Consider the following 27,698-nt stretch of genomic DNA (forward strand, 5'->3'; position numbering starts at 1 on the left):
AATGGTACTTTTTCACCTACGAGTCCAAAAGTGACCATTTCCAACTATTTTTATACTACAAACAACATAATTTGAATTGCCTTGCCACATACAATTATTAAATATTCAACTAGAAACCTCAACTTACCTTGTTGGTGTTCGTCTTCTTGACTGATGCCACACATATTGAAGTTAAAAATTCTTAACAATTTACGTAACCTATACTAACACAACACTAAAATTAACACTTAAAATTACTGTACAGTTCATTAAGCTAAGTTAGTTTTGACTGCCAGCTGCTGAAGCCTCACTGGTTGAGGGCATTTGGGTTGCCTGTGAGGCCTCACTTGTTGAAGGTGCTTGCTTGCACCTCACTTGTTGAAGCGCTTGCATGCCCTCACTTGTTGAAGGCGCTTGGCTTGCCTGTGACGCTTCACTTGTTAAAGGCGCTTGCTTGCGCCTCACTTGTTGAAAGCGCTTGGCTTGCCTGTGGCGCCTCACTTGTTGAAAGCGCTTGGCTTGCCTATAATGCCTCACTTGTTGAAGGAGCTTGGCTTGCCTGTGGCGCCTCACTTGTTGAAGGCGCTTGGCTGCCTGTGATGCTTCACTGTTTGAACAACACGTAACTTGTCTTTAATTGCTAGGACAATCTTCTTCCTCTTAACACTTCCAGAACGATTGATGTTGCTACCAGACATATTCTTGGCCAAAAATGTTCAAAATTACTATGAAAATTAAGAAAGTTATTTAAAAAAATATTTCACTAATGGCGCAACACTGTGAGGCCGCACTGGTTGAGGTGTATAACAGTGACTTGTCTTTAATTGTTAGGACAACTTTCTTCCTCTTAACACCTCCAGAACGATTGATGCTGCTACCAGACATAGTCTTGGCCAAAAATGTTCAAAGTTACTATGAAAATAAAAACGTTATTTAAAAAAATATTTCACTAATGGCGCAGCACTGTGTATAACACGAGGGACGGACGCACATGGGTTGACCAGTGTTGGACAGGTCCACTTGGGGCAGCCATAACGCATTATGTAGGCCGCCAGGAGGAAAAAAATTCACAATATTTTTTAAGGAAACTTCAGCCTGTGCACAATGCTTTTAGGAAACTTATTTATTTGTTATTACATAATTACTAGTAGTTATTTTATTTGTTTTTGGCTATGATTAATTGTTCTAAAATTAATGGTAATTCCTGTACCCAGGTAGTCCCTCCTGATGCACCCCTCCCACCCTCCCAACACCACCCACCCACCCCACCCCCACCTACACCATGCGCCTCGAGTCTCGGGCAGACGGGATTAATACCGTATGGCCTGCCTCATGTTTTCATATACGGACAAAGGCACGATTATCTGGGGGACTGACCGGATAGTGTAATTTCTGCAGAAAACCTGCTTTAATCCGGTCCCTGTGGCTATTTTGGCCGGATATTGTGATAACTTTATCCGTTCACGATTTTGGCCGTATAAGGGCGTTTTTCAGATGTTCGAATCCCGGATAATCGCGGGGTTACAGTATATATATATATGTATATGACAATGTCAGACCACGGAGGAAAAATGAAACAGGAAATTTCCTTAAGTACTTTCGTATATTAAATACATCTTCAGAATATACATATATATATATATATATATATATATGTATATATATATATATATATATATATATGTATATATATATATATATATATATATATATATATATATATATATATATATATATATATATATATATATATATATATATATATATATATATATTATTAAATATGACCGAAAAAGTAAGATTAATAATTCTAACACGAATTTTCTCAATCTTTCGTACATTACGCTTCACTGTTGGAGGTAAATCAAAAATCACTTCTCCAAAATTCATTTTTATTTCTAGTCTGACGCGACACGGGCGCGTTTCGTAAAACTTATTACATTTTCAAAGACTTCACAAATACACAACTGATTAGAACTTACGTCTCTCTGATATTATATCTACATTTGAGTGAGGTGGGAAGGGTGATGTGGCATTAACACAAGACAGAACATGAGGGGATATTAATAGGGTATTAAAAGTATCAACACAAGACAGAACAGAAACAATGGGTATTGAATAGAAGTGTTTGTAGAAAGCCTATTGGTCCATATTTCTTGATGCTTCTATATTGGAGCGGAGTCTTGAGGTGGGTAGAATATAGTTGTGCAATAATTGGCTGTTGATTGCTGGTGTTGACTTCTTGATGTGTAGTGCCTCGCAAACGTCAAGCCGCCTGCTATCGCTGTATCTATCGATGATTTCCGTGTTGTTTACTAGGATTTCTCTGGCGATGGTTTGGTTATGGGAAGAGATTATATGTTCCTTAATGGAGCCCTGTTGCTTATGCATCGTTAAACGCCTAGAAAGAGATGTTGTTGTCTTGCCTATATACTGGTTTTTTTGGAGCTTACAGTCCCCAAGTGGGCATTTGAAGGCATAGACGACGTTAGTCTCTTTTAAAGCGTTCTGTTTTGTGTCTGGAGAGTTTCTCATAAGTAGGCTGGCCGTTTTTCTGGTTTTATAGTAAATCGTCAGTTGTATCCTCTGATTTTTGTCTGTAGGGATAACGTTTCTATTAACAATATCTTTCAGGACCCTTTCCTCCGTTTTATGAGCTGTGGAAAAGAAGTTCCTGTAAAATAGTCTAATAGGGGGTATAGGTGTTGTGTTAGTTGTCTCTTCAGAGGTTGCATGGCTTTTCACTTTCCTTCTTATGATGTCTTCGATGAAACCATTGGAGAAGCCGTTATTGACTAGGACCTGCCTTACCCTACAGAGTTCTTCGTCGACTTGCTTCCATTCTGAGCTGTGGCTGAGAGCACGGTCGACGTATGCGTTAACAACACTCCTCTTGTACCTGTCGGGGCAGTCGCTGTTGGCATTTAGGCACATTCCTATGTTTGTTTCCTTAGTGTAGACTGCAGTGTGGAAACCTCCGCCCTTTTCCATGACTGTTACATCTAGAAAAGGCAGCTTCCCATCCTTTTCCGTCTCGTAAGTGAAACGCAGCACGGAACTCTGCTCAAATGCCTCCTTCAGCTCCTGCAGATGTCTGACATCAGGTACCTGTGTAAAAATGTCGTCAACATACCTGCAGTATATGGCCGGTTTCAAGTTCATGTCGACTAAGACTTTTTGCTCGATGGTACCCATGTAGAAGTTTGCAAACAGGACACCTAGGGGAGAACCCATGGCGACCCCATCTACTTGCTTATACATGTGCCCATCCGGGCTCAAGAAGGGTGCCTCTTTAGTACAAGCTTGGAGTAGTTTCCTCAGAATACTTTCTGGCATGTCAAGAGGAGTACAGGCTGGATCACGATACACTCTGTCGGCTATCATTCCGATTGTCTCGTCCACAGGTACGTTGGTAAACAGCGATTCTACGTCCAACGAGGCTCTTATCCCTGTGGCCCGTGTGCCCCGCAGTAAGTCCACAAATTCCTTTGGAGACTTCAGGCTGAAGGCGCAAGGAACATAAGGAGTCAGCAGGCCGTTGAGTCGCTTCGCCAGTCTGTACGTGGGTGTGGGTATCTGGCTAATGATTGGCCGAAGTGGGTTTCCAGGCTTGTGCGTCTTGACATTTCCATACGCATATCCAGGTTTATATTCCCCAATGATCTTTGGCAGGTGGAGTCCGGATTTCTTGGCGTTCACAGTTTCGATCAGTTTGTTGACCTTTGCTTTTAATTCGGCTGTAGTGTCCTTTGTTACCCTTTGGAACTTAGTTTGGTCAGAGAGTATGATGTTCATTTTCGCCAGATATTCGTCTTTTTTAAGAATGACATATATTGGCGACTTGTCACCTCTCCTGACAACTATCTCCTTGTTCTCACGAAGGCTTTTAGATCTGGGCATAAACTGTCATGTTATGTCCAGACCGAGTGAAATGGCCCGGAAAGTAGAGTTGGAAATTCTGTTGGACGACATATTCGACCTCGAGACACAAAAGAAGGTCACTACCAAAGATACCTTACAAGCAGAACTTATTGCAGAAGGAGGAAAGAATCGAGGCAACTACAGAAGCACCATACTGTCCCCCGAGCTTAAAGCGGCAGCTAAAAGCCTTCGTGAGAACAAGGAGATAGTTGTCAGGAGAGGTGACAAGTCGCCAATATATGTCATTCTTAAAAAAGACGAATATCTGGCGAAAATGAACATCATACTCTCTGACCAAACTAAGTTCCAAAGGGTAACGAAGGACACTACAGCCGAATTAAAAGCAAAGGTCAACAAACTGATCGAAACTGTGAACGCCAAGAAATCCGGACTCCACCTGCCAAAGATCATTGGGGAATATAAACCTGGATATGCGTATGGAAATGTCAAGACGCACAAGCCTGGAAACCCACTTCGGCCAATCATTAGCCAGATACCCACACCCACGTACAGACTGGCGAAGCGACTCAACGGCCTGCTGACTCCTTATGTTCCTTGCGCCTTCAGCCTGAAGTCTCCAAAGGAATTTGTGGACTTACTGCGGGGCACACGGGCCACAGGGATAAGAGCCTCGTTGGACGTAGAATCGCTGTTTACCAACGTACCTGTGGACGAGACAATCGGAATGATAGCCGACAGAGTGTATCGTGATCCAGCCTGTACTCCTCTTGACATGCCAGAAAGTATTCTGAGGAAACTACTCCAAGCTTGTACTAAAGAGGCACCCTTCTTGAGCCCGGATGGGCACATGTATAAGCAAGTAGATGGGGTCGCCATGGGTTCTCCCCTAGGTGTCCTGTTTGCAAACTTCTACATGGGTACCATCGAGCAAAAAGTCTTAGTCGACATGAACTTGAAACCGGCCATATACTGCAGGTATGTTGACGACATTTTTACACAGGTACCTGATGTCAGACATCTGCAGGAGCTGAAGGAGGCATTTGAGCAGAGTTCCGTGCTGCGTTTCACTTACGAGACGGAAAAGGATGGGAAGCTGCCTTTTCTAGATGTAACAATCATGGAAAAGGGCGGAGGTTTCCACACTGCAGTCTACACTAAGGAAACAAACATAGGAATGTGCCTAAATGCCAACAGCGACTGCCCCGACAGGTACAAGAGGAGTGTTGTTAACGCATACGTCGACCGTGCTCTCAGCCACAGCTCAGAATGGAAGCAAGTCGACGAAGAACTCTGTAGGGTAAGGCAGGTCCTAGTCAATAACGGCTTCTCCAATGGTTTCATCGAAGACATCATAAGAAGGAAAGTGAAAAGCCATGCAACCTCTGAAGAGACAACTAACACAACACCTATACCCCCTATTAGACTATTTTACAGGAACTTCTTTTCCACAGCTCATAAAACGGAGGAAAGGGTCCTGAAAGATATTGTTAATAGAAACGTTATCCCTACAGACAAAAATCAGAGGATACAACTGACGATTTACTATAAAACCAGAAAAACGGCCAGCCTACTCATGAGAAACTCTCCAGACACAAAACAGAACGCTTTAAAAGAGACTAACGTCGTCTATGCCTTCAAATGCCCACTTGGGGACTGTAAGCTCCAAAAAACCCAGTATATAGGCAAGACAACAACATCTCTTTCTAGGCGTTTAACGATGCATAAGCAACAGGGCTCCATTAAGGAACATATAATCTCTTCCCATAACCAAACCATCGCCAGAGAAATCCTAGTAAACAACACAGAAATCATCGATAGATACAGCGATAGCAGGCGGCTTGACGTTTGCGAGGCACTACACATCAAGAAGTCAACACCAGCAATCAACAGCCAATTATTGCACAACTATATTCTACCCACCTCAAGACTCCGCTCCAATATAGAAGCATCAAGAAATATGGACCAATAGGCTTTCTACAAACACTTCTATTCAATACCCATTGTTTCTGTTCTGTCTTGTGTTGATACTTTTAATACCCTATTAATATCCCCTCATGTTCTGTCTTGTGTTAATGCCACATCACCCTTCCCACCTCACTCAAATGTAGATATAATATCAGAGAGACGTAAGTTCTAATCAGTTGTGTATTTGTGAAGTCTTTGAAAATGTAATAAGTTTTACGAAACGCGCCCGTGTCGCGTCAGACTAGAAATAAAAATGAATTTTGGAGAAGTGATTTTTGATTTACCTCCAACAGTGAAGCGTAATGTACGAAAGATTGAGAAAATTCGTGTTAGAATTATTAATCTTACTTTTTCGGTCATATTTAATAATATATATATATATATATATATATATATATATATATATATATATATATATATATATATATATATATATATATATATATAATATATATATATATATATCTCGGCATTGTAGTTTCAGGGATCCTCTGGGGTTTCACCCAGAAATTGGAATTTCACTACATCCTTCTCCGGTTTCTTCCTAGGTCATGTGCCTGTCTCTGATTGGGTTGTGTGGGAAAACAAATTTCATAGTTGGAAGTGACACATTTATTGCTGGGTAACTGTATTTATTTCTATATTTTTATTTTTATACTATTTCAGATGACTATTGTGTCTGCAGTTTTGAATAAGAACTATGGAATGACACGCATGGATCCATATGTACGAGTGAGACTGGGCCATTATGTCTACGAAACACAAACAGATGTAAATGGAGCAAAGAATCCGCGTTGGAACAAGACTTTTCAAGTGTGAGTTACACTTGTATCACTTTGAAAATATTTTGTAAGTACTGTAAAGGCACATGATATTTCATAGTAGCATGAATGGAAAACTATACAGTAGGGGCATGTGGATATATAAATGTCTTTCTGTATAGATATTCCTGGAGGGCATTACCTTAGTGGCTCCCTGATCTTGCTGCCTGATTAGCTATCCAGTATCCCAAGACTCCCTTTGCCTCAATTGAGTGGACCAAATTCTGTTTCTGTCGTTGGTATTGACCCTGCCCTTTGTGCACTTCATGTGGGGTTCATTTTGCCCAGTTATATATTTTTTGACATTTTGATATTACCATTCGGGCACAACCGGCTTTGCAGCACCATTGCCTGGGCTTCCTGTAGGGCTGCTTCCCTCTGCGGGTCCTGGAAACCCCTTTGGGACTTGGTCGACCAATGCATGCATCTTCAGAGTCCCATCTCGCTTTGAGCGAGTTTGAGGGTTGTTCATTGCCCCAAAACAGGGTGACGATCACCTGTTTTTGCCTCTGACATGCTGCTTCTTGAGTTGATGACACTTTTGACCCAGAGTCTTGCGAGACCTGTTCCCTGCTCGTACTCCAGTTTACCCATTCTTCTTCGGAAGTTCTTAAAGGTCAGGCGGCATTCGTGTTGCATAGTAAGTATAGGCTGCAACGTGCTACATGCCCTGGGGCTGCCCTCTCGTATTGCCCGCTCTACAGGAGTACGAGAGGGCAACTGCCTGGTTGCCCTCTTGTATGCCCCTGGGCTACCCCGTTTTGGTTTTAGGGATCTGGACCTGGGGGCGTTGGTTGCTTCAGCCTTGGTTCTGTCCGCGCCTTCAGGACCTTTCCTGGTGGGTCTGGTTTGCCCTGCTCCTCCCTCCTTCCTGCTGCCGGCTCCTAAACTTCTGAGGATTTCGGAGTCGGGGCAGAGTTTAGATGGTGATGAAACACGGGCAGCTCCGGGGGCTGCCCAATTCGAAATAAAGATGGAGGCATTTGAGCTTGGTCCTCCTGCTGAGGCTGCAGGGTCTTCCCAGCAGGCCTTCTTTGCTGCCTTTCCCCTGGGTTCTTCCTTTTCTTCAGGGATTGGAGGGCATAGAGGACGGCCCAGTCCCGGGGCCTGGATTGGAGGCTCCTGGGGCTGGAGGGAAGTTAGCCTAGGGTTCTTGGACCCCTTTAATCCTGCTTGGGTTTTTGTACCTTCTCTGCGGGTTCTGTTGTTACAGGGTTCGTGGATTTTGTATCCGTCTGTGCCTTTTGAAGTTGTTTGCATTGATCCTGAGGGATACACTGTTGCTGTTTTTCGCTGTGCGCCTCGCTCGTCGGCAGGTGGTGTTTGCTTCCTCCTTGGAATCTGCTTGGACCGTGGCTCTTAGATTGTCTTCGCCTTTTTGGCTTTTATTAATTGCAGCTTCTGCAGTCGAACAATATATGCAAGCGGCTTCCTTCAGCTGCCGCCCTATGTCTGATTTGTTGGTTCTCCAAGGGGTCCCGGGTGGGTTCCTCCTGGAGGGGTCGTGTTAGGGCCCGTAGTTCCGCTCGTCGAGGTGGGCCACAGGTGCCAGTTTCGAAGTCGGTGCTGGCTTTGGCCTCGGCTGTGCCTGGTCGATGTGGTGCTCGCTGTGTGTGCAGGTCGGGTTCTCGTACGGGGCATTGGCTCTTTTGCCCTCTCGTATTTCGCGAACGTAGCCCTCGTTCGCCCCATTGACGGGGCGATGGGGGCTTGCTCTGTTTGCTCACGCCTGGTCCCACGAATCTCGGGCTTTTCAGGTCGTTTCACCCAGCCTTCGGTGGCGTTGGGTGGCATTGGGTGGCTCTTCCTCCTTCAGGGGATTCGGGGCTGGCAGGGCAGGCCTCTTCTGTGCTTTGTCAAGTCGTCTTAGAGTGGGTGTGCTTAGGCGTGGTCGAAACGACAACGTCTCTCAGGTGGGTTTCCTTCCTTTTTCCCGTTCCAAAACGGGACCCTGCAGACCTGTGGTTCATTCTGGACTTGTCCCATCTGAACCCCTGGGTTTTTTGCCCCTCCTTTCTGATGACCACTTTGTCCTAGGATCGGAGCCAGAAGCTTGGATAATTTCCCTAGACCTCAAGGATGCGTATTGGCACGTCCCTATTCATCTGGTGTTCGGGGATTGGCTCAGTTTTGTTTTGGGGCTTCAGAATTACCACTTTCGTTGTCCCTTTCGGGTTGAACCTGGCACCTCGCGTGTTCACACACTTCATCCGGGTCGTGGTGGCCCGTCTGTATCTGTTAGGTGTTTGGGTGTTGGCTTACCTCGACAACTGGCTGGTTTGGGCTCCCAGTTGGTCCGCATGTTTGCTCGCTAGGGGTTTGGTGCTTTCCCAGCTAGCCGGGTTCGGGTTCCTGGTGAACTGGCGGAAATCCCATCAAGTTCTCTCCCAGGTTCAAACCTGGATGGGTCTTGTGTGGGACTCTCAAACCGTTTCCTTGTCTCTTCCTCTGGAGTGTCTCCTTCGGCTACGATCCCACATGTGCTTGTTTCTGGGGCTCCCGGGTTACCCGGTGGTTGCTCGAAGGTCTGTGCGCGAGCCTGAACTTTGTGATAATGGTCTACCCACAGGGGTCGGGTTTGGCTTCGTTGGCTGTTCTGGTTCCTTCGGGAACGTCCCTTCTGCCTCTCGCGATTGTTGGGTTCGACTTCCTGGGGGCCTTGTGTCGGCTACTGTGTCACTGGCTTCCTCTTTGTTTTTTTTTAAGGTTCAATGTCTTGGCGCCTACCCGATCCCTCGCTCGATGTGTTCATGGACGCATCATTTCTCGGCTGGGGCTTTGTGACTAGTGCTCACCAAGCCGGCCAGAAGTTCGATGGCTGGCTTGGTGAGCATCACTCGGCATCACCAAGTTCGATGTGGTCTTTTGCTCTTTGGTGCTGGTCGCTTTGGTTGACTCGTCTGCTGAGTTCTCGGAGTTTGGCTTTCCTGGCAGTTCACATGCAGGGAGTGTCCAACGTCTTGGCCGACGGCCTGTCTCGTTTCGTTCCCCTCTCCACGGAATGGACGGTCGACGCCGACTCCTTCCATTGGCTTTGCCAGATGTTCGGACACCTCGAGGTGGACTTCTTCGCGTCGGCGTGGTTGCGGCGCCTTCCCCTTTATGTGGTGCCCTTTTCAGACTGCGAGGCTGTCAGGGTCGACGCCTTTCGGCAGGACTGGGCGAGGTGGGGGTTCCTGTACCTCTTTCCCCCCGGTTCAGCTGACTTGCTTGGACACTTACCAGGGGAGAGTTGTCCTCTTGGCCTCTTGGTGACCGGCCCAGCCGTGGTTTCAGTCGCTGCTTGCTTGGTGTCCGAACCCGGAGATTTTTCCGCATCTCCGCCTCTTCCAGCAGATCGAACCGGTACGTCACGTGGAGGGTTCGATCTTCTCCTAAAGTCTTCGCGTATGGTATATTTGACTCGAATTTATCATCATCTCTATGGTGATTAGGTGGCTTCCTTATTAGGTGGCAGGTCCTACCTGCGGGCTTCGTCTCGGCGGCAGTATGAAGTTTCCTGGCGGTCCTTCCGGTTCTTCTTACGTCTTCGTCGTTGTACTTCGCTTTGTGTTAGGGTGGTGTTGTCCTTTCACTCTTGGTTGTTCCAGGACCATCTCCTTATGCCTAACATTGTCGCCTCGTATCGTGCTTCAAGCCGCTTCAGCTTGCTTTCGGTATTGATGTTACGTCTGCGCCATTTCGCAAGCTGTCTCCGTCGTTGTTTCACCTCTGACCTGCTCATGCGCTGCCTGAGCCATCCTGGTCTTTGGACAGAGTGCTCTCTTTTCTTTCTTCCCCTCGTTTTGTTGTGGCCTCTTCGGATCCAGATCTGCCACAGCTTCTGTGTCCGTGGACGCGCTTTGGGTTGATCCGGTTTCCCTTCTGTCCTGTTCGAGGGTGCGGGTCTCCCAGGTCGTCCGCAGGGTTATTAAAGCTTGCCAGCCTCGGGTCTATCCCCGTTTGCCATGACGTCCGCAAGTTCGCGGCTCTTGCCTCTGTCTTTGGCAATATGTCCTGGGCTGACATTTGGGCGCGGGGATTTTGGCGGTCGAACAGGGTCCTGGCTGCTCATTACCTTGTAAACGTTCCTGGGCCCAGTTGGGCCTGTGTCGCTTTGGGTTGGCGGATGCAGCCAGTTGTCTCGACTTCAGGTTGAGGAGTGAGCAGCAACCGCCTCCCGGGTAAGTCCCTATTCTTTTCCTCTGTGGGTAGTTAGCTCCTGGGAGCCATAGGGGCTCCCCCCAGAAAACCAGCGTTGAATGTAATGGAACGCCATTTTCTGGGTGAGTCCCGGAGGCTCCCCGGCATCCCTCCCACCCTCCGGTCGGTGTTTTTTTCGCGTGTTTTGACATCCAGTCTCAGAATTGGGGTGTGGATCGCCGGCACGGTGGGTCTGGGGCTACCCCTTTTCCCTCCCAGGGAGGGGGGAGCTGTGCACACATCGGCGAGACGACGGGTGACGTTATACTAGTTTGGTCGTTTTTGTTTGGGGAGTTCTATTCACTCATTCGGCTTTTGGTTACAATTTTCACCAGAATAGGGGTTTGTTTTGGGACGCCTATCTCTCTGGGTGCTTAACCCGGTCGATGGCAGACATAGAATGCTTCCAATCACACCGGGGTTTCTATAGGCCATTGCTTCCCTTGCCTCTCTAGAGGGGGTCAGGTTCTGGCTCGTGGGCCCCGGTAGGCCCATAAGAACTCCATACACATGACTGATCCCAAAGTCTGACATTAGCATATCAGCCTAGTAAGCTCCGGGGAGCATCCGGGACTCGCTCAGAAAATGGCGTTTTATTACATTCAATGCTGTTTTATTTTTTATTTTTAGCCCTTCTAGAGGTCTGCCTAGCTTTATCTTGTGTCTGCCTAGGTTGTTTGGTAGTCTTCCTCTGGTGCCCTCGAGGTTTCATGACTACTCCCAGTAGTCAGTTTGCCTGGTATTAGACAGGATTCTCCCAGTAGTCAGTTTGCCTGGTATTAGACAGGATTCTCCCAGTAGTCAGTTTGCCTGGTATTAGACAGGATTCTCCCAGTAGTCAGTTTGCCTGGTATTAGACAGGATTCTCCCAGTAGTCAGTTTGCCTGGTATTAGACAGGATTCTCCCAGTAGTCAGTTTGCCTGGTATTAGACAGGATTCTCCCAGTAGTCAGTTTGCCTGGTATTAGACAGGATTCTCCCAGTAGTCAGTTTGCCTGGTATTAGACAGGATTCTCCCAGTAGTCAGTTTGCCTGGTATTAGACAGGATTCTCCCAGTAGTCAGTTTGCCTGGTATTAGACAGGATTCAACTGGCTTAGCTAGCCCAGTGCCTGGGATTCCCTTAAGGATTAGCCCCCCTGCTTGACCTGGAAAACCCCTTAGGGCTTGTGGTGACCATGAGCATGTCTTTCGAGTCCGCTCTTTCCTTATGGGAGTTTGTAGGTTGTCCGTTGCCCCTGTCTCTGGGTGACAATCATCCGTACTGCCTCCGTCATGCTGCCCGTTGGATCGGTGACACCTTTGACCCGGAGTCGTGCGGGACTTGTTCTTGGCTCGTGTTACAATTACCTGTTGTTGTCTGAAGAACTTTGGGGTCAAGCGGCGGCTGTGTTGCAGTCTAGGTGTTCTTTGTTGCAGTGAGCCTGGTTGGTTGCCCGATTGGAAGCCCTGGTGCTACCCCCACTTGGATTTTGGGACCCAGGAATTGGGGTAGTTTGTTGCATTGACTTTGGTTTTGTCTGTGCCCTTGCTTCATTTCCAGGTGGGCATGGTTTGTCCTGCTCCTTTCTCATGCTGCTGTCTCCCTAACGTCTATGAGTTTCGGGTTCGGGGCGGGGTTTAGCTCAGGTTGAGACTCGGGTTTCTTCGGGGTATGTCCCGTCCGATTCGGGTATGGAGGTGGTTGAGCCCGATTATCCTGCTGTGGTTTTTTTTTATTTTGCTTTCCCGACTGCAATGCGTACGTCACCAATATACATGTGGGAGACGCTTCACGAAGCTGTCGGAATCAGCAGAGAAAATACGAGAGCAACCCTACAGGGCCTGGGAGCAAGGTCGAGTTAGAGTCCTTGAGGGTCTCTTCTCAGACTAGCCTCACCTGGTCCTGGTCCACGTTGATCGTTGGAAACTCCTCAATGCTTGAAGCACTTTTAGGGACTCCTAGGGTCCTCATCACATTTATAGATTTGTGAATTAGGTAACTCGGTGTTAGAGACATCTGGAGCTGAAGGCTTGAGTAAATAGTTGGCAGTATTCAGAAGTGGTTCAACTGAAACACCGCATAAAGCTTAAGAGTAGTTTATTTACTAACTTAACCACTAATACAAAGGGTGCTTGATTTACTTTAGATTGGCGTCAGAAAGGCTATGGTTGCATTAGCGAGACTCTTGACATCTGGCTAATCGATTCGGATCCTCTCGTGGCGAAACGCCTAACTTAACATGGCAAACCTAACTGCCGGTATGCAAAGGGATCACAAGAATTCCAACCGGATACTCGGGTAATGATGATATGCAATAACTCAACAGTGGCACTGTCAATGGGACAGGCAATAACATGCACAATAATAATATCACACAATACTAAATGTGTGGAAGATACTGGAGGGCCAAGTACCAAATCTACACAGTAAAATAACAACGTACTGGAGTGAACGATATGGAAGAAAATGCAGAATAGAACCAGTGAAGAGCAGAGGTGCCATAGGCACAATCAGAGAACACCGTATAAACATCAGAGGTCCACGGTTGTTCAACACCCTCCCAGCAAGCATAAGAAATATTGCAGGAACAACCGTGGACATCTTCAAGAGGAAACTAGATTTATTCCTCCAAGGAGTGCCGGACCAACCGGGCTGTGGTGGGTATGTGGGCCTGCGGGCTGCTCCAAGCAACAGCCTAGTGGACCAAACTCTCAAGTCGTGCCTGGCCTCGGGCCGGGCTTGGGGAGTAGAAGAACTCCCAGAACCCCATCAACCAGGTATCAACCAGGTGTGGTGTATGTGAAGCTCACATTCACAGACGAATGTAATGTCGTGGTACCACACAGATAAACACGCATACACTGTCGGGGTGTCTTCACCTGTACCTGTGTCAGGTATGAGTAGGTGAGAACTGTGGTTGATACCTCAGATCAACACAGACAGAAACAATAAAACAATGACAAGATCTTGTACTTACAGGTAGGGTACCTCTCTTATTCACTCACTCAGGCACATTTATGCAAGAACTCGTAGGTGGCCTGATAGCTGGTTTCCTCGTTATGACGTGAAACCATTGACGACAGGCTTTCCCACAAACCGTATATGACACGGAGGGTACTCGCAGGAGGGCGCGCTGTATGTCAACAGACACACGCACACACACACACTGATGACACTGGCGGTGAGTAAGGGTGGTGACGTCACGTAGTACAGTGAGGGCGGCGCTGGCAGGCTACATGCTCGGGACAGAGTGGCGGCTGTCGGCGGCTGACTATATGGTACCATGCGGTACACTGTAGTAAAGTCACACACAGGTTACTTAGGTGGCGGCACTGCCTTAGTTCACTCTAGGTCACTCACTCACTCATTTGTCACCAGGGGTTATCTCTCTTGAGATTATCTTGAGATTTCAGGGCTTTTTTAGTGTCCCCGCGGCCCGGTCCTCGACCAGGCCTCCACCCCCAGGAAGCAGCCCGTGACAGCTGACTAACACCCAGGTACCTATTTTACTGCTAGATAACAAGGGCATAGGGTGAAAGAAACTCTGCCCATTGTTTCTCGCCGGTGCCTGGGATCGTACCCAGGACCACAGGATCACAAGTCCAGCATGCTGTCCGCTCGGCCGACCGGCTCCCTAACCTGATAGGGATCAGGGGTTACCTGATACCAGTCTGCTTCACTCTGGTGATTTGTCATTAGGCTTCTAAACAATATAGTCACAGTCGCGATTCCGGGCGAGTGTTGGTATATTGAAAAGACACTAAGTTTAACTTGACAGTGAGGAATACAGGCATACCTCAGTTTAAGAGTTTAATTGGTTCCTGGAGACGCCTCGTATTCCGAAAACTCGCATTCCGAAGCTAATTTCCCCATAAGAAATAAAGGGAAATGAATTAATCCGTTCCTGACTACCCCAAAAACCCAACATCAAACTAAATTTTTATACCTAATTCATCTAAATAAACCTACAAAACTATGTTCAAGTTATTACTTACCCTGCTGTTGAATGCTGTAGGCGTATGGAAGATGGTGAGGAGGTGGGAGGAAGAGAGGAGTTACTGTTTGGAAGGAGAGTCCCCTTCCATTATAACATCAGGCAGTGAGGACTTCACTGGTATGCACACTCTGGCACATTTTGCCTGCATACCACTAGGACTTGCTTGTTTTACTAAGAATTTGTCTAATGACACTTGTTTTTCTTTACATTTTAACACTTGTCTGTAGTAAGACATCACATTATCATTTAAAAGGTCAATGCAACGGCCTGCTACAGCTTTATCTGGGCGAGTTTTTTCAACAAAACTTTGCAGTTCTTCCCATACTTCACACATTTTCTTAATGAAGAAGAGACATCCTCTACTGCCTCTATTCACAGCTATTTTCTTAGGTTGAACCTTACCAATGGCTTTCTTGAGATCCATGGCAAGATATATAATGACAACTTTTATGCTCAAATGGCCAAAAAACCGCTAAAAAACTGTAAATCCTTGTGAAGAATTCAGGTGGGATAGTCACTGGACACGAGACACTGGTAAACTGAGGCACGATCGCCATTTGACCACGCGCCAGTCGGCCTGTACACGTATCAACAAACTCGCGTTCCGTGGTAACCCTCGCCTTCCGAGACATATTTTCCGAGGAAATCCTGCTCGTCTTCCGAAAAACTCGCATACAGGGACACTCGCATTCCGAGGTACCACTGTAGATGGTGTTCTTCTGTCTATTGGCCGATAGACAGAATAGGACACATCCTCTATGCAAGGGCTCCCTCACGAGAAGTCTCCGTGGTGTAGTGGTAAGACACTCGCCTGGCGTTCCGCGAGCACTATGTCATGGGTTCGTATCCTGGCCGGGGAGGATTTACTGGGCGCAATTCCTTAACTGTAGCCTTTGTTTAACGCAACAGTAAAATGTGTACTTGGATGAAAAAACGATTCTTCGCGGCAGGGATCGTATTCCAGGGACCTGCCCGAAACGCTACGCGTACTAGTGGCTGTACAAGAATGTAACAACTCTTGTATATATCTCAAAAAAAAAAAAAAAAAAGAATGCTCTTGCCAGCGGCTGTAGGGCATCTCGTGGGACACAACACAAGGGATTACAATTTGACCAATGACAATGCAGCAAAAGAGAGGGAACCAATCATATTGATCGTTCCCTGATCAGTAGCAGAGGTGACGTCATGAGGCTGACCCCAGAGGTCAGATCTGTCGCCTGAGCTGGCATCTCCTCTCCCTATCTCACGCCTGGCACCTCCTGTGTACTCTCTGACCCTTTAGCAAATATGCGTAACACTTCCCTGTATCTACTTCCTGCCTGGACATATGGCGGCCTCCGTATTATAAACGTATTCCTGGTTATGTGGGCATCCTGGAGATACCCAACATGCCAATTTACTATCCAGGGCTAACAGAAATAGGGCTTGTGCACGAGGATCAGTGCACTGTGAAAAAACTGAGTGAAAATAGTCGAGTGGAAAAGTTTGTTTTGGTCTAGAACAAAATCAAAGATGGCCGCCGCCACCACCCCCACTGAGAAGGTAGACACACCAACAGATGATGGTTTCAAAGGATTCTCAACACAAGATATAAGGAAAGGAGGTGTTCTTGGCAGGTTAGAGATAATTGAGGACATGCAAATGAAGTATGAAGAAAAAGTGCTTAAATTAGAAGAGGACAATGGAGCTCTTTGGAGTGAGCTTTGCACTCTAAAAGGGAGTATGCTTCAACAAGGTAAGATTATTACTGCATTAACAGACAAGGTAACAAATCAGGAGGAGCAAATCAAGGAACTAGTGAAAGAAAATGAGGCATGGAAAGTGAAGTGTGGTGACTTTGAAGAAATAAACAAGAAGATAGACTCATATGGTGAACAACTCCAAGCTAAGGGCTAACATAGAGTTAGGTAAGGATCTCCAACTGGAAACTTCACTGACAACTCACATAGAGGAGGTGAATAAAGAACTAGAAAAGTATAAAGAAGAAATAAAAGCGACATATGCTCAAGTTGTAAAAGAGAAAGAGACTATCAAAGAAGTGTGTTCGGAAGTCAAAACCAGAAATGACCAACAAGAAGCAGAAATTAGGCAAGCAATTAGGAAAGAACTGGTTACCAACAGTAAACTGGTACAAAACACTGCAGATAGAACTAAGTCCATAATCATTTTTGGATGTTTAGAGAAGGAAATTTCATCTAGGGTGGACCGAGCGGCAGAAGAGATGAAAATCATAGAGAAAATAGTAGGTTTAGGAGAAGGCTCAAAGGAAAATGTCAGTGATTTTAGAAGAATAGGAAAATATGAGAAAGAAAAGAACCGCCCCTTAAGGGTGACCTTTAATGGAGTGAAAAACATGATGGAAGTGCTAAGAAATGCCAGGAAACTGCAGTGATGAGGTTGGCAAATCTTGGTCAATAAGACAAGACCTCTCCAAGGAAGACAGAGAAAAGCTGAAAATGAACTTAATTGAGGCAAAACGGCTAAATGGGGATAGAAATGAAGAAGACAGAAATTCTTTTTTTTACAAAGTGACAGGGACTGGAAAGCTTGTGAAATGGTACATAAAAACAAAGCAACAAGATCAGTAGTGGAAGGGGGAGTAAAGAGCAAAGGAAAAGGGAACATGTTCCTGAAAATTGTATATACCAACATAGATGGAGTGAGGTCAAAAACTTTGGAGTTGCAAGATATAATCCAGCTTAGGGTCCCAGATATTGTTGCATTATCAGAAACGAAACTTGAAGGAAATATAATAAATGAAGTCATATTCCCAAGAGGCTACTCAGTTTGGAGACGTGACAGGAAAACTAGGAAGGGAGGAGGAGTGGCTGTACTGGTGAAAAAACACCTGAAGGTAAAAGAGTTAATATTTGAAAACCCTCGAGATATTGACATAATGGCATTGCAGGTCTGGAATCAGGATGATAACCTGATAATTGTAAATACCTACAGCCCACCAGCAAGCAACACGTGGACAAAGGAAGAACTGGATGACAAACGAGAGGGCCTCATAATGGTCATGAGAGATATTATGGTACAAGCAGATAAAGATAAATCACGACTGTTGATACTGGGGGACTTCAACTTTAGAGCAATAGACTGGGAGGCCTATGAAGCAAGAACGGAGGACTTTTGGACATGCAGATTTGTGAACCTCATTCTGGAGACATTCTTGTATCAACACATAAAGCAAGCCACAAGAATGAGGGAAGGAGATATACCGCCAGTACTGGATCTAGTATTCACCAGGAAAGAAGAAGAGATTTTTGACATCCAGTACCTTCCTCCCTTGGGAAAGAGTGATCACGTCCTGTTAGACATTAAATATGCTTTAAGATATCATCTAGAAGAAAATGGGGACATTGAAACAGTTGATAAACTCGATTTAAAGAGAGGCAACTATGGGGAACTTCGAAATTTTTTTAATGAGTGTAATTGGACAGAATTGTTGCTAGGCAGGGAAGTAAATGAAATGTATGCCAAATTTTTAAAACTATACGAGGAAGGCACACAAACATTCATACCAAAACAGAGATGCAGGACCAGAAAACAGGATTGGTTCGACAGAAATTGTGAGAGGGCAAGAGACCAAAAGACACAAAAATGGAATCAGTATAGGAAGAGGCCAAACCCCCAAACATACCAGCGATACAAAGATGCGAGAAACAATTATACAGCAGTAAGGAGAGAGGCAGAAAGAAATTTTGAAAAAGGGATAGCAGATAAATGTAAAACAGAACCGGGCCTATTCTACAAATTCATAAACAACAAATTGCAGGTAAAGGATAATATCCAGAGGTTGGAAATGGGAAACAGATTCACGGAAAATGAAAAGGAAATGTGTGAAACATTAAATGAAAAGTTCCAAAGTGTGTTTGTACAAAATGAAATCTTCAGAGAACCAGACACAATAAGAATTCCAGAGAACAACATTGAGCGGATAGAGGTGTCTAGAGATGAAGTGGAAAATATGCTAAAGGAGCTCGGGAGGAACAAAGCAGCTGGCCCAGATGGCGTTTCACCATGGGTTCTGAGAGAATGTGCATCTGAGCTCAGCATTCCACTTCACCTGATCTTTCAGGCATCCCTGTGTACAGGAATCGTAGCAGACGTGTGGAAACAGGCTAACATAGTTCCAATCTACAAAAGTGGCAGCAGGGAAGACCCCCTCAATTATAGACCTGTATCATTGACAAGTGTAATAGTGAAAGTATTGGAAAAGCTAATCAAAACTAAATGGGTAGAACACCTGGAGAGAAATGATATAATATCAGACAGACAGTATGGTTTTCGATCAGGAAGATCCTGTGTATCGAATTTACTCAGTTTCTATGATCGGGCCACAGAGATATTACAGGAAAGAGATGGCTGGGTTGACTGCATCTATCTGGACCTAAAAAAGGCTTTCGACAGAGTTCCACATAAGAGGTTGTTCTGGAAACTGGAAAATATTGGAGGGGTGACAGGTACGCTTCTATCATGGATGAAAAATTTCCTGACTGATAGAAAAATGAGGGCAGTAATCAGAGGCAATGTATCGGAATGGAGAAATGTCACAAGTGGAGTACCACAGGGTTCAGTTCTTGCACCAGTGATGTTTATTGTGTACATAAATGATCTACCAGTTGGTATACAAAATTATATGAACATGTTTGCTGATGATGCTAAGATAATAGGAAGGATAAGAAATTTAGATGATTGTCATGCCCTTCAAGAAGACCTGGACAAAATAAGTATATGGAGCACCACTTGGCAAATGGAATTTAATGTTAATAAATGTCATGTTATGGAATGTGGAATAGGAGAACATAGACCCCACACAACCTATATATTATGTGAGAAATCTTTAAAGAATTCTGATAAAGAAAGAGATCTAGGAGTGGTTCTAGATAGAAAACTATCACCTGAGGACCACATTAAGAATATTGTGCAAGGAGCCTATGCAATGCTTTCTAACTTCAGAATTGCATTTAAATACATGGATGGCGATATACTAAAGAAATTGTTCATGACTTTTGTTAGGCCAAAGCTAGAATATGCAGCTGTTGTGTGGTGCCCATATCTTAAGAAGCACATCAACAAACTGGAAAAGGTGCAAAGACATGCTACTAAGTGGCTCCCAGAACTGAAGGGCAAGAGCTACGAGGAGAGGTTAGAAGCATTAAATATGCCAAAACTAGAAGACAGAAGAAAAAGAGGTGATATGATCACTACGTACAAAATAGTAACAGGAATTGATAAAATCGACAGGGAAGACTTCCTGAGACCTGGAACTTCAAGAACAAGAGGCCATAGATTTAAACTAGCTAAACACAGATGCCGAAGAAATATAAGAAAATTCACCTTCGCAAATAGAGTGGTAGACGGTTGGAACAAGTTAAGTGAGAAGGTGGTGGAGGCCAAGACCGTCAGTAGTTTCAAAGCGTTATATGACAAAGAGTGCTGGGAAGACGGGACACCACGAGCGTAGCTCTCATCCTGTAACTACACTTAGGTAATTACACTTAGGTAATTACTGTGCACTGCAATGAGCCATTCAAGTCAGCTGTGGGATAACCTTGAGACATACTCTCACATCACCCCCCAATGAAAGACCGAGCTCCACAGAGTGGTGACTCATTCCACCCTCTCACACCACTGACGCACGTGCACGTACTGAGTGCACGTGGTGTGGCCGGGTTGAGCGGACCCCGTTTTCTATACTGCTAGGCGCGGCGGGTCCTCGTCTAAACTACTTCCTTCTGGTAAGTGAGGAATTTCTTCAGTCACCGGGTCACATGTGGCAATCTGTTCAGGTCTTGAGCAGGCACTGTGGTCGGATGTAGCTCCAGCTGTAGGTCGGCTCAACGCCTCTAAACCCGGAGTGGCGCTAGTCTTTCCACTGCCTCTCTCCACCTGTGTCATGCCTGAAACATCAGAGGCACACTGGGAACCAGTGTCTGCTGATTTGTGTTGCATTACCTCGCTCATGTCTCCGTCGGTCGATGTCTCGTTAATCACCCCTGACCTACTCAACCAGTCAGCACCTACGTTGTCGGCTCTCTTTATGTAAACCACGCGGAATGTGAACTGTTGAAGGAACAACACCCAGCGCATTATTCTAGGGTTTGCATTTTTAAGCGTGCCGATGTGGCTGAGGGGTTGGTGATCTACTTGAAACGTGAAGCGCTTACCGTAGAGATACTGGTAGAATTTCCTTACTCCCACGACAGCAGAAAGGAGTTCCTTTCTACAGTGGAGTACTTCTGCTCAGCACCGCTCAATTTACGACTGGAGTACGCAACTGGCCAGATTTCACCGCCCTACTCTTTGCATGAGCAAATATTGATTTTCCGGAAGGAACACAATAAGTGGGATATGCAGATGATGTCCTAATACAAGCTCCCACTTTGGGAAAAATTGAACAGTCCATTGAACTCCTTGGAAGGAAATGTACTGAGCTCGGTTTCACTCTCTCCACAAACAAGACGAAGGCATACTCCCATCGCAAGCGGAGAGCAAATGAAGAACTGCAAATTAATGGTATAACACTTGAATGGGTTGACCACTATCAGTACCTTGGCGTCACTGTCGGCTCTAACAAGGGGAAGAAAAAGGAGCTCAATCAACTCATAGGAACATGCAAAAGTCGACTCAGGGCACCGAAAGCTTTGACCTTGAATGGACATGGAGCCTCTATTGCCGTGCTTAAAATGATGTACACAGCCTATGTGCGCTCCGTCATAGACTATGCCGCACCAGTTCTGTGCACCTACTCCCAAAGCGATATGAAAAGGCTTGAAAGCATTCAAAATGAAGCCATGACAATCATTCTTGGAGTTCCAAGAACTGCCAAAACGTCTAATCTACGAGAGGAGTTGTCCCTTCCCAGTGTTAAAAGCAGAATTAAGGAGCTGAATGCTAAGCTTGCAATTAGGATAGTCAGAGATCCCCATTACAATGATATTGCTAAGAAAAAACTGAGCTATGTGCTACTTTCAGGGGAAAACAGGAGAAGCAAAAAATGGCATCACAGATCAGTCTGCTACCTGGAAGAACTTCACCTGCTTGAGCAAGCCCATGAGCTCCTGCCTGTAGAGAGGTTACCTCCCTGGGAAGATGACTCATGCAAGATCATCATCAATGAAATGGCAATGAAAAAATCCAACATGTAACCACAAGAAATGAGGGACAAGTATCTCGAGGAAATTTATAAAGAAGTCGGAGATGAACTAGATCAAATCTACACTGACAGGTCATCTAATCCTGTCAATGGAAGGGCTGGTGCAGCATACACAGTAATCAAGGATAATACTTTCCAACGTAGAAATGAAGAAAAAATACGTATTGAGAACTATGCCTCTTCAACGCCAGCAGAGCTAACTGCCATTGTTATGGCGTTAAGGTTTCTTGAACGGAACACTAATGGTGCAGTGATTTGCACCGATTCAAAAGCAGCACTGCAAAGCCTAAGTAAAAATCGGGCAGAAAATCTTGCAATAGTCGCTGAAATTAAGAGAGCTGTGAGAGTACTTACCAATCAGGGAAGAGTCATCAAGTTTCTGTGGATCCCCTCCCATGTTGGAATATGTGGGAATGAACGAGCAGATGTGCTGGCTGCTGAAGGCGCTGAAGGAGACCATATTGAATACTTCATACCCAAAACTCTACTACAAATTAGAGGTATTGTCAGGCAACATCACCGTGACAAGGTAACTGAGGAAAGGAGGATAGAAGCACAAACCAGTGAATCTGTACGATGGTACAACATGGTTGCAGCTGGCAATCCCAATCATTATGGCCGAAGAGGAGGAGGACTAGGGAGAGAATCAGTAATAGCGAAAATCCGTCTTGGATATAAATAACCATGGAGACATGGAATGGAAACAATAGTTGATCAGCGAAGTTGCAGAATCTGTAGTGAGAGTTATGGACACCGCCTTGACCACTATCTACGTGAATGTGAACACCTGAGAGACATTAGAAATATGTGTAGAATAATAAACCCCACATTGTTTGAGTTAGGAAAACACTATTTGTCAAATATTGATACTGTTCTTAAAAGATTTCCCCATTTTGCACCCGCAAGATAACGTAAGCTTTTAAGGGTTGATAGATGTTAATCTTGTTTGAGGAGCTGTTCACTTGAGACAGTTAAGCAAGTCCCAGCTGTGTCTGGTTACAAGTGACAGGATGAACAACCCAGCGGGTTTTCTTCCTATTGGGGAGTGTTGTACATGCTGCTATGGCGGTATGTCCACTCAGAAGATGAGTGGCGTTGCCCAATAAACTCGCCCCTCGGGGCAAAATTTAAAAAATTGAAATAATTAGGTAATTATCTCTTTGTGGCAACTCCGGCCTGACAGCTGGCGAGCAACAGACCGTCTGGGACGCACGCTGAGTCAGCGCCTGTTTTCTGTGGGGAGCCCCTACGGCTCCCTGGAGCTTATCGGGCTAATGTATGTTATGTTAGACCGGGACATTAGCTAAGGAGTTCAGACCTACCAGGGACCAGCGCCAGAACCTGGCCCCTTCAGAGAGGTTTCAGAGAGCAATGGCCCTGGAAAACCCCATATGGTTGGGGTTTTTCCTTATCTGCCATCGACCGGGGTTAGGCACCCAGAAAGGTAGGCGTAACAAAACAAACCCCACATGGTAAGAAACTACAACAAAAACCGAACAGAGAGGTAGAAAACTCCCTACAATCCCAAGGAAACAAGCAAACAAGCAAACATCACACTTTACTGCCGCGCCGATCGTCCGCGCAGCCCTCCCCACCCCGGGAGGGGGAGGGGGGAGCCCCGGACCTACCGCGCCGGCTGCCAAGCTCCAGTTCGTTCGCTAATGTCAACCGGGATTGACGCTTCTCTGGCCTCAGTTTCCTAGGCGGTGTTTGCCTTGTGTGGCGTTCACTGCCGTGTGTTGTGGTGTGCGGTGGCCAGGAGTACTTCATCAGTGCCGGGGCTGCATGTGCTTAGTGGCTGACTTCCCTAAGCGCCCTGTGAGTACTGCCCTTGCGTAACAGGGTTATCTTCCCTGGGGCGTTCGGGAACCATTCCCGTAGAGGTTCTTGCTGCTCGGCATTTGCTTTGCCCTTGGGGCCAGCTGGGGCTTGGGGCCCTTGTTTGGCCCTGGGTAGGGATTGGTATTGTGCTGGTTAGAGCGTCAAGGTGTTGCGCAGCCTGCCACCTAAGCGGCGGCCGGTTTCTGTTGCCTCTGGAGACGGTGTACTTTTGCGGGGTTTTTCTTTTGTTTTTCATTTTTCTTGCCTGGTGGGGGTCTGCCTAAGGTGGTTATAGTTCCACTGGTAGTGTTTGGCGGCCCTCTGCTAGGCCCCCGTGCATGTACACGTCTCAGGGGTTTTCAGTGCTATAATCTACCCTCTTGTTATGTTTGGGTTTCTTAACCGGTTAGCAACACCTTGCCCGGGCTTCCCGTAGTTGTTACCCTACGGGCCCTGGAAACCCCTGTCTGGGCTCGGGGGACCATTGAATGTGTCTTCCGGGTTCCAACCCGTCTTGTACGGGATCGTTGGCTGCTGTTCCCTTGTCTCCGGGTGACAGTCGCCAATTTTACCTCCGTCGTGCTGCCTGTTGGGTCACTGACACCTTGACCCGGAGTCTTGCGAGTGATTCTCTGCTTGTTCTCCAGTACTCTCCTGATGTTATTACTGTTCAGAGTACAGGCGGCATCCATGTTGCAAGCTAGGTTAGGTTGCTGCAACATGCTAGGTTGGTTTCCCACTCGAATGCCCCGTGGCCGCCCCGTTTGGTTAGGTGCTGCTCGCCCCTTTCTCTCCATGTTCCCGGCTCTGGACCGTCTGCGGGTTTCGGGGTCGGGGCGGGGTTCAGTTGCGGCAGAGACTCGGGCGGTTTTCGGGGGCTGCCCCGTTCGGGTTGGGGACGGAGGTTTGAGCCTGTGCCTCCTGCCAAGGCTTCTGGGTCTTACCAGCGGCCCTTTCTTGTTGCCTTTCCCATGGGCTCTTGCTTTTCTTTAAGGGCGGAGGGCTTGGAGGACGGCTCTGCCCCGGGGCCTCTGTTGTTGGTTCCCGGGGCTGTGGGGGTTGCCTGCTAGCAGTTCTGGGGCGGTTTTGCCCCTTCATAGGTTTTTCTGCTGTTGGGCGGCGTTTTTCGCCCTTCCAGTCTGCTAGCTTCCCACATTTGCTGGCGTGTTTTTTTGTATTTAGCGTCAGTCACAGCCCCTGCTGGCGGCCATTTTCGTCTGCCGGTTTCACGGCGTGGCCACCAGGGCGGCGTTGCGGTTTGTTTACATGCGTCTGGGTGTGCGAGCGAGCGTCTCTGGTGAGTTTTCAAAAAATTTTCAGGGTTTTTGTTCTCCTGTTGTCGTTTCTTTGTTTTTCTGGTGTTTTCTTGCCGTTGCCTGTTCCTCTGGGAACGTTTGGGTGTTGATTTTGGGTCTGAGCCTATGGGTTTAGGCTCAGTGCCCCTGGCTGGTATGCTTGCTCCCACACCTTGCCCCTCGGTTTTCGGTCTGTTGGGACCGTTTTCCCAGGGCGTTCTGCTGGGGTCTGTGCTTTGCCTTTCAGTGGTGTTCTCCGCCAGCAAATGTGGTGGTTTGGGCTCCCCCCTGGTTCGATTCTGGGTTCCTTTGGGTTCCTTGGTTTCGTTCTGGAGGTTTCTTCCTCTTGGGGCCCCCTTTTGTGGGTTCAGGGGACTTTGTTTCCTCGTGTGACCCGGTTCTGCCTTTTGGGGTTCCGGGGTCTTCCTGGCTTGCAGACTGAGCTTTTTGGGTCTTGGCACATGTTGTGGTTGTGCTGGGACTTTGTGGTTTTGCTGTCGAGGTGGGCCTTTTGATGCAGTTTTGTGCCTTCTTTGCCTGGCCGGTGTAGTGCTCACTGCCACTAGTCGGCGGCTTGTGCTTTTACAATATATGTCCTCACCTAGTTGTGCTTGTGGGGGTTGAGCTCTGGCTCCTTGGTCCTGCCTCTCAACCGTCCATCAACAGGTGTATCGGTTCCTGTGCCTCTTGGGCTCTGTCATGTCTACATGTGACATTGTATGGGGTCAGCCTCGTTACTTGTGTGAGGAGTCGACACATTACTTCCTAGTGCTTTCCCGTTCCCATTCTGACACTAAAAAAAAAAAAAAAAAAAAAAAAAAAATTAATTCTATCTGTGGCTCTTTTGGGTACTCAGTTTCCACCTGTGTCCCCTAGTGCGTGTGCCCCTTGTGTTACATAGCCTGTCCTTATCAACCCTGTCGATTCCCTTGGGTATCTTGAATGTGGTGATCAGGTCTCCCCTCACTTCATCTTCCAGCGAAGTGTGGTTTCATTCCCGTTGTCTCTCCTCATGACTTCGGTAGTGTACTTTTTCTTTCTGAAGGGGTTCTGTTCCCTTCTCTGTTGACTGGGCGCTGGGGGAGCAGCTTGCTCTGTTGCCTCTCACTTGGTCCCGCTGTTGGTGGGCGCTTTGGGTTGTCTTCCGGCCTCTGCTGGCGTCGGAGGACGGCTTCTCCCCCTTGGGGGGGTTCAGAGCTGGCGGGGTGGGCTTCTTCCCCTGCGCTTCGTCATTTCCTCTTCGTGGGTGCGTGGGGCGTGGTCGATCTGCCCCATCCTTCTGGGCTTCCCGTCTGCTCTTTGCAGTCATGAGCTTTTCCCGTCTGCTCTTTGCAGTCATGAGCTTTTACAGTCTGCAGTTCTTCTGGACTACTTCAGTCTGCGCCCTGGATCCTCTGCCCTCCTCGGAGGACTGTTGTCTCCTGTTCGGATTCTGTTAGGGCCGGGTGCATGGATGGTGGACCTGGACCTCCAGGTCACTTCTTGGCACGTTCCTCTCCAGTTTTTCTGGGGCTAGCACGGTTGGTAATTACCTATGTGTACTTACCTAAGTGTAGTTACAGGATGAGAGCTACTCTCGTGGTGTCCCGTCTTCCCAGCACTCTTTGTCATATAATGCTTTGATTATAATTGTCATATTGTCATATAATGATTGTCATATGTCATAATATGTCTTAATATGATTGTCATATCATGCTTTGGTGGTGGGGCTTCAGGTTTGCTGCCTTCCCTATTTTGTAAAGGGCACTTTGTATACTCTTTGCATCTTTACCGGATCTTAGTGTCCTGTCTGCGTCTGAGATTCGGTGTCTGGCCTACCTCGACGACTGGCTGGAGTGGGCTCCCAGTCAGTCCGCTTGTCTGCTCGCCAGGGGATGGTTCTTTCCAGATCGCTGGGTTTGGTTTCCTGGTGATCTGGAGGTTTTACCTTCTGTTTCCGTCCCGGGTTCGGACCTGGGCCTTGTTTCAGGCTCTTGGGCCCCTCATTGTCTTCCCTCCAGAAGTGTTACTGCGGCTGTGGTCCCGCCTTTGGCTGTTCAGGAGGGGGTCCCGGGTTGCTCAGCGGTTGCTTGGGCGGTTGTGCGGGAGTTTGCACTTCGGCGTGCTTGTCTGCCCGCGGTGTCGGGTTTGGCTCCGGCGTCGGTTGGTTCCTACGGTGACTCCCCTTCCGCCTCTTGCATTCCTTGGGTTCCTCTGGGGATCTGGTGTTGGTGCTGTGTCACCAGCTTCCTCTTTGGGGTTTTCGGGGTTCCGTGCCTTGGCACCTCCCCGAGCCTTCGCTCGATGTGTTCACGGACGGGTCGTCTCTCGGCTGGGGCTTTGTGACCAGTGCTCACCAGGTCGGCCGAGGTTGATGGAGTCTGTCTGTCCGTCGGGCTCACAGCCCGGTTCAGGTTTTCATGGCTGTCTGGTTTGCGCTTCGGAGTTTTTGGGTCACTAGGTACTCTACCATTCAGCTCTGTTTGGACTGTTCTCTGGTGGTTCTTGCCGGAACCACAGGGGGTTTGGTTAACCGTGTGGTTCGTGTCCGGGGTGTGTCCTGCGTCCTGGTGGACAGCTGTCTCGGTTCATTCCTCTTCGTGGGTTGGCCAGTCGTCGCCGATTCGTTTTGT

At 47.0% G+C, this 27,698-nt stretch overlaps 1 protein-coding gene across 4 annotated transcripts in view; it reads left to right on the forward strand.

The window, feature by feature from the left end:
• The window catches only part of LOC123745442 (toll-interacting protein), a 148,294-nt gene that overhangs the window by 38,327 nt on the left and 82,269 nt on the right, over positions 1-27,698 (forward strand). For all 4 annotated transcript variants that reach the window (XM_045726024.2, XM_069300873.1, XM_045726023.2 and 1 more), the window contains one exon: positions 6,493-6,641. In XM_045726024.2, coding sequence (XP_045581980.1) covers positions 6,493-6,641 — 149 coding nt within the window. The remainder of the gene's footprint in view (positions 1-6,492; positions 6,642-27,698) is intronic.

This window comes from Procambarus clarkii, chromosome 44 (assembly GCF_040958095.1).
Source record: "Procambarus clarkii isolate CNS0578487 chromosome 44, FALCON_Pclarkii_2.0, whole genome shotgun sequence".
Lineage (NCBI taxonomy): Eukaryota > Metazoa > Arthropoda > Malacostraca > Decapoda > Cambaridae > Procambarus > Procambarus clarkii.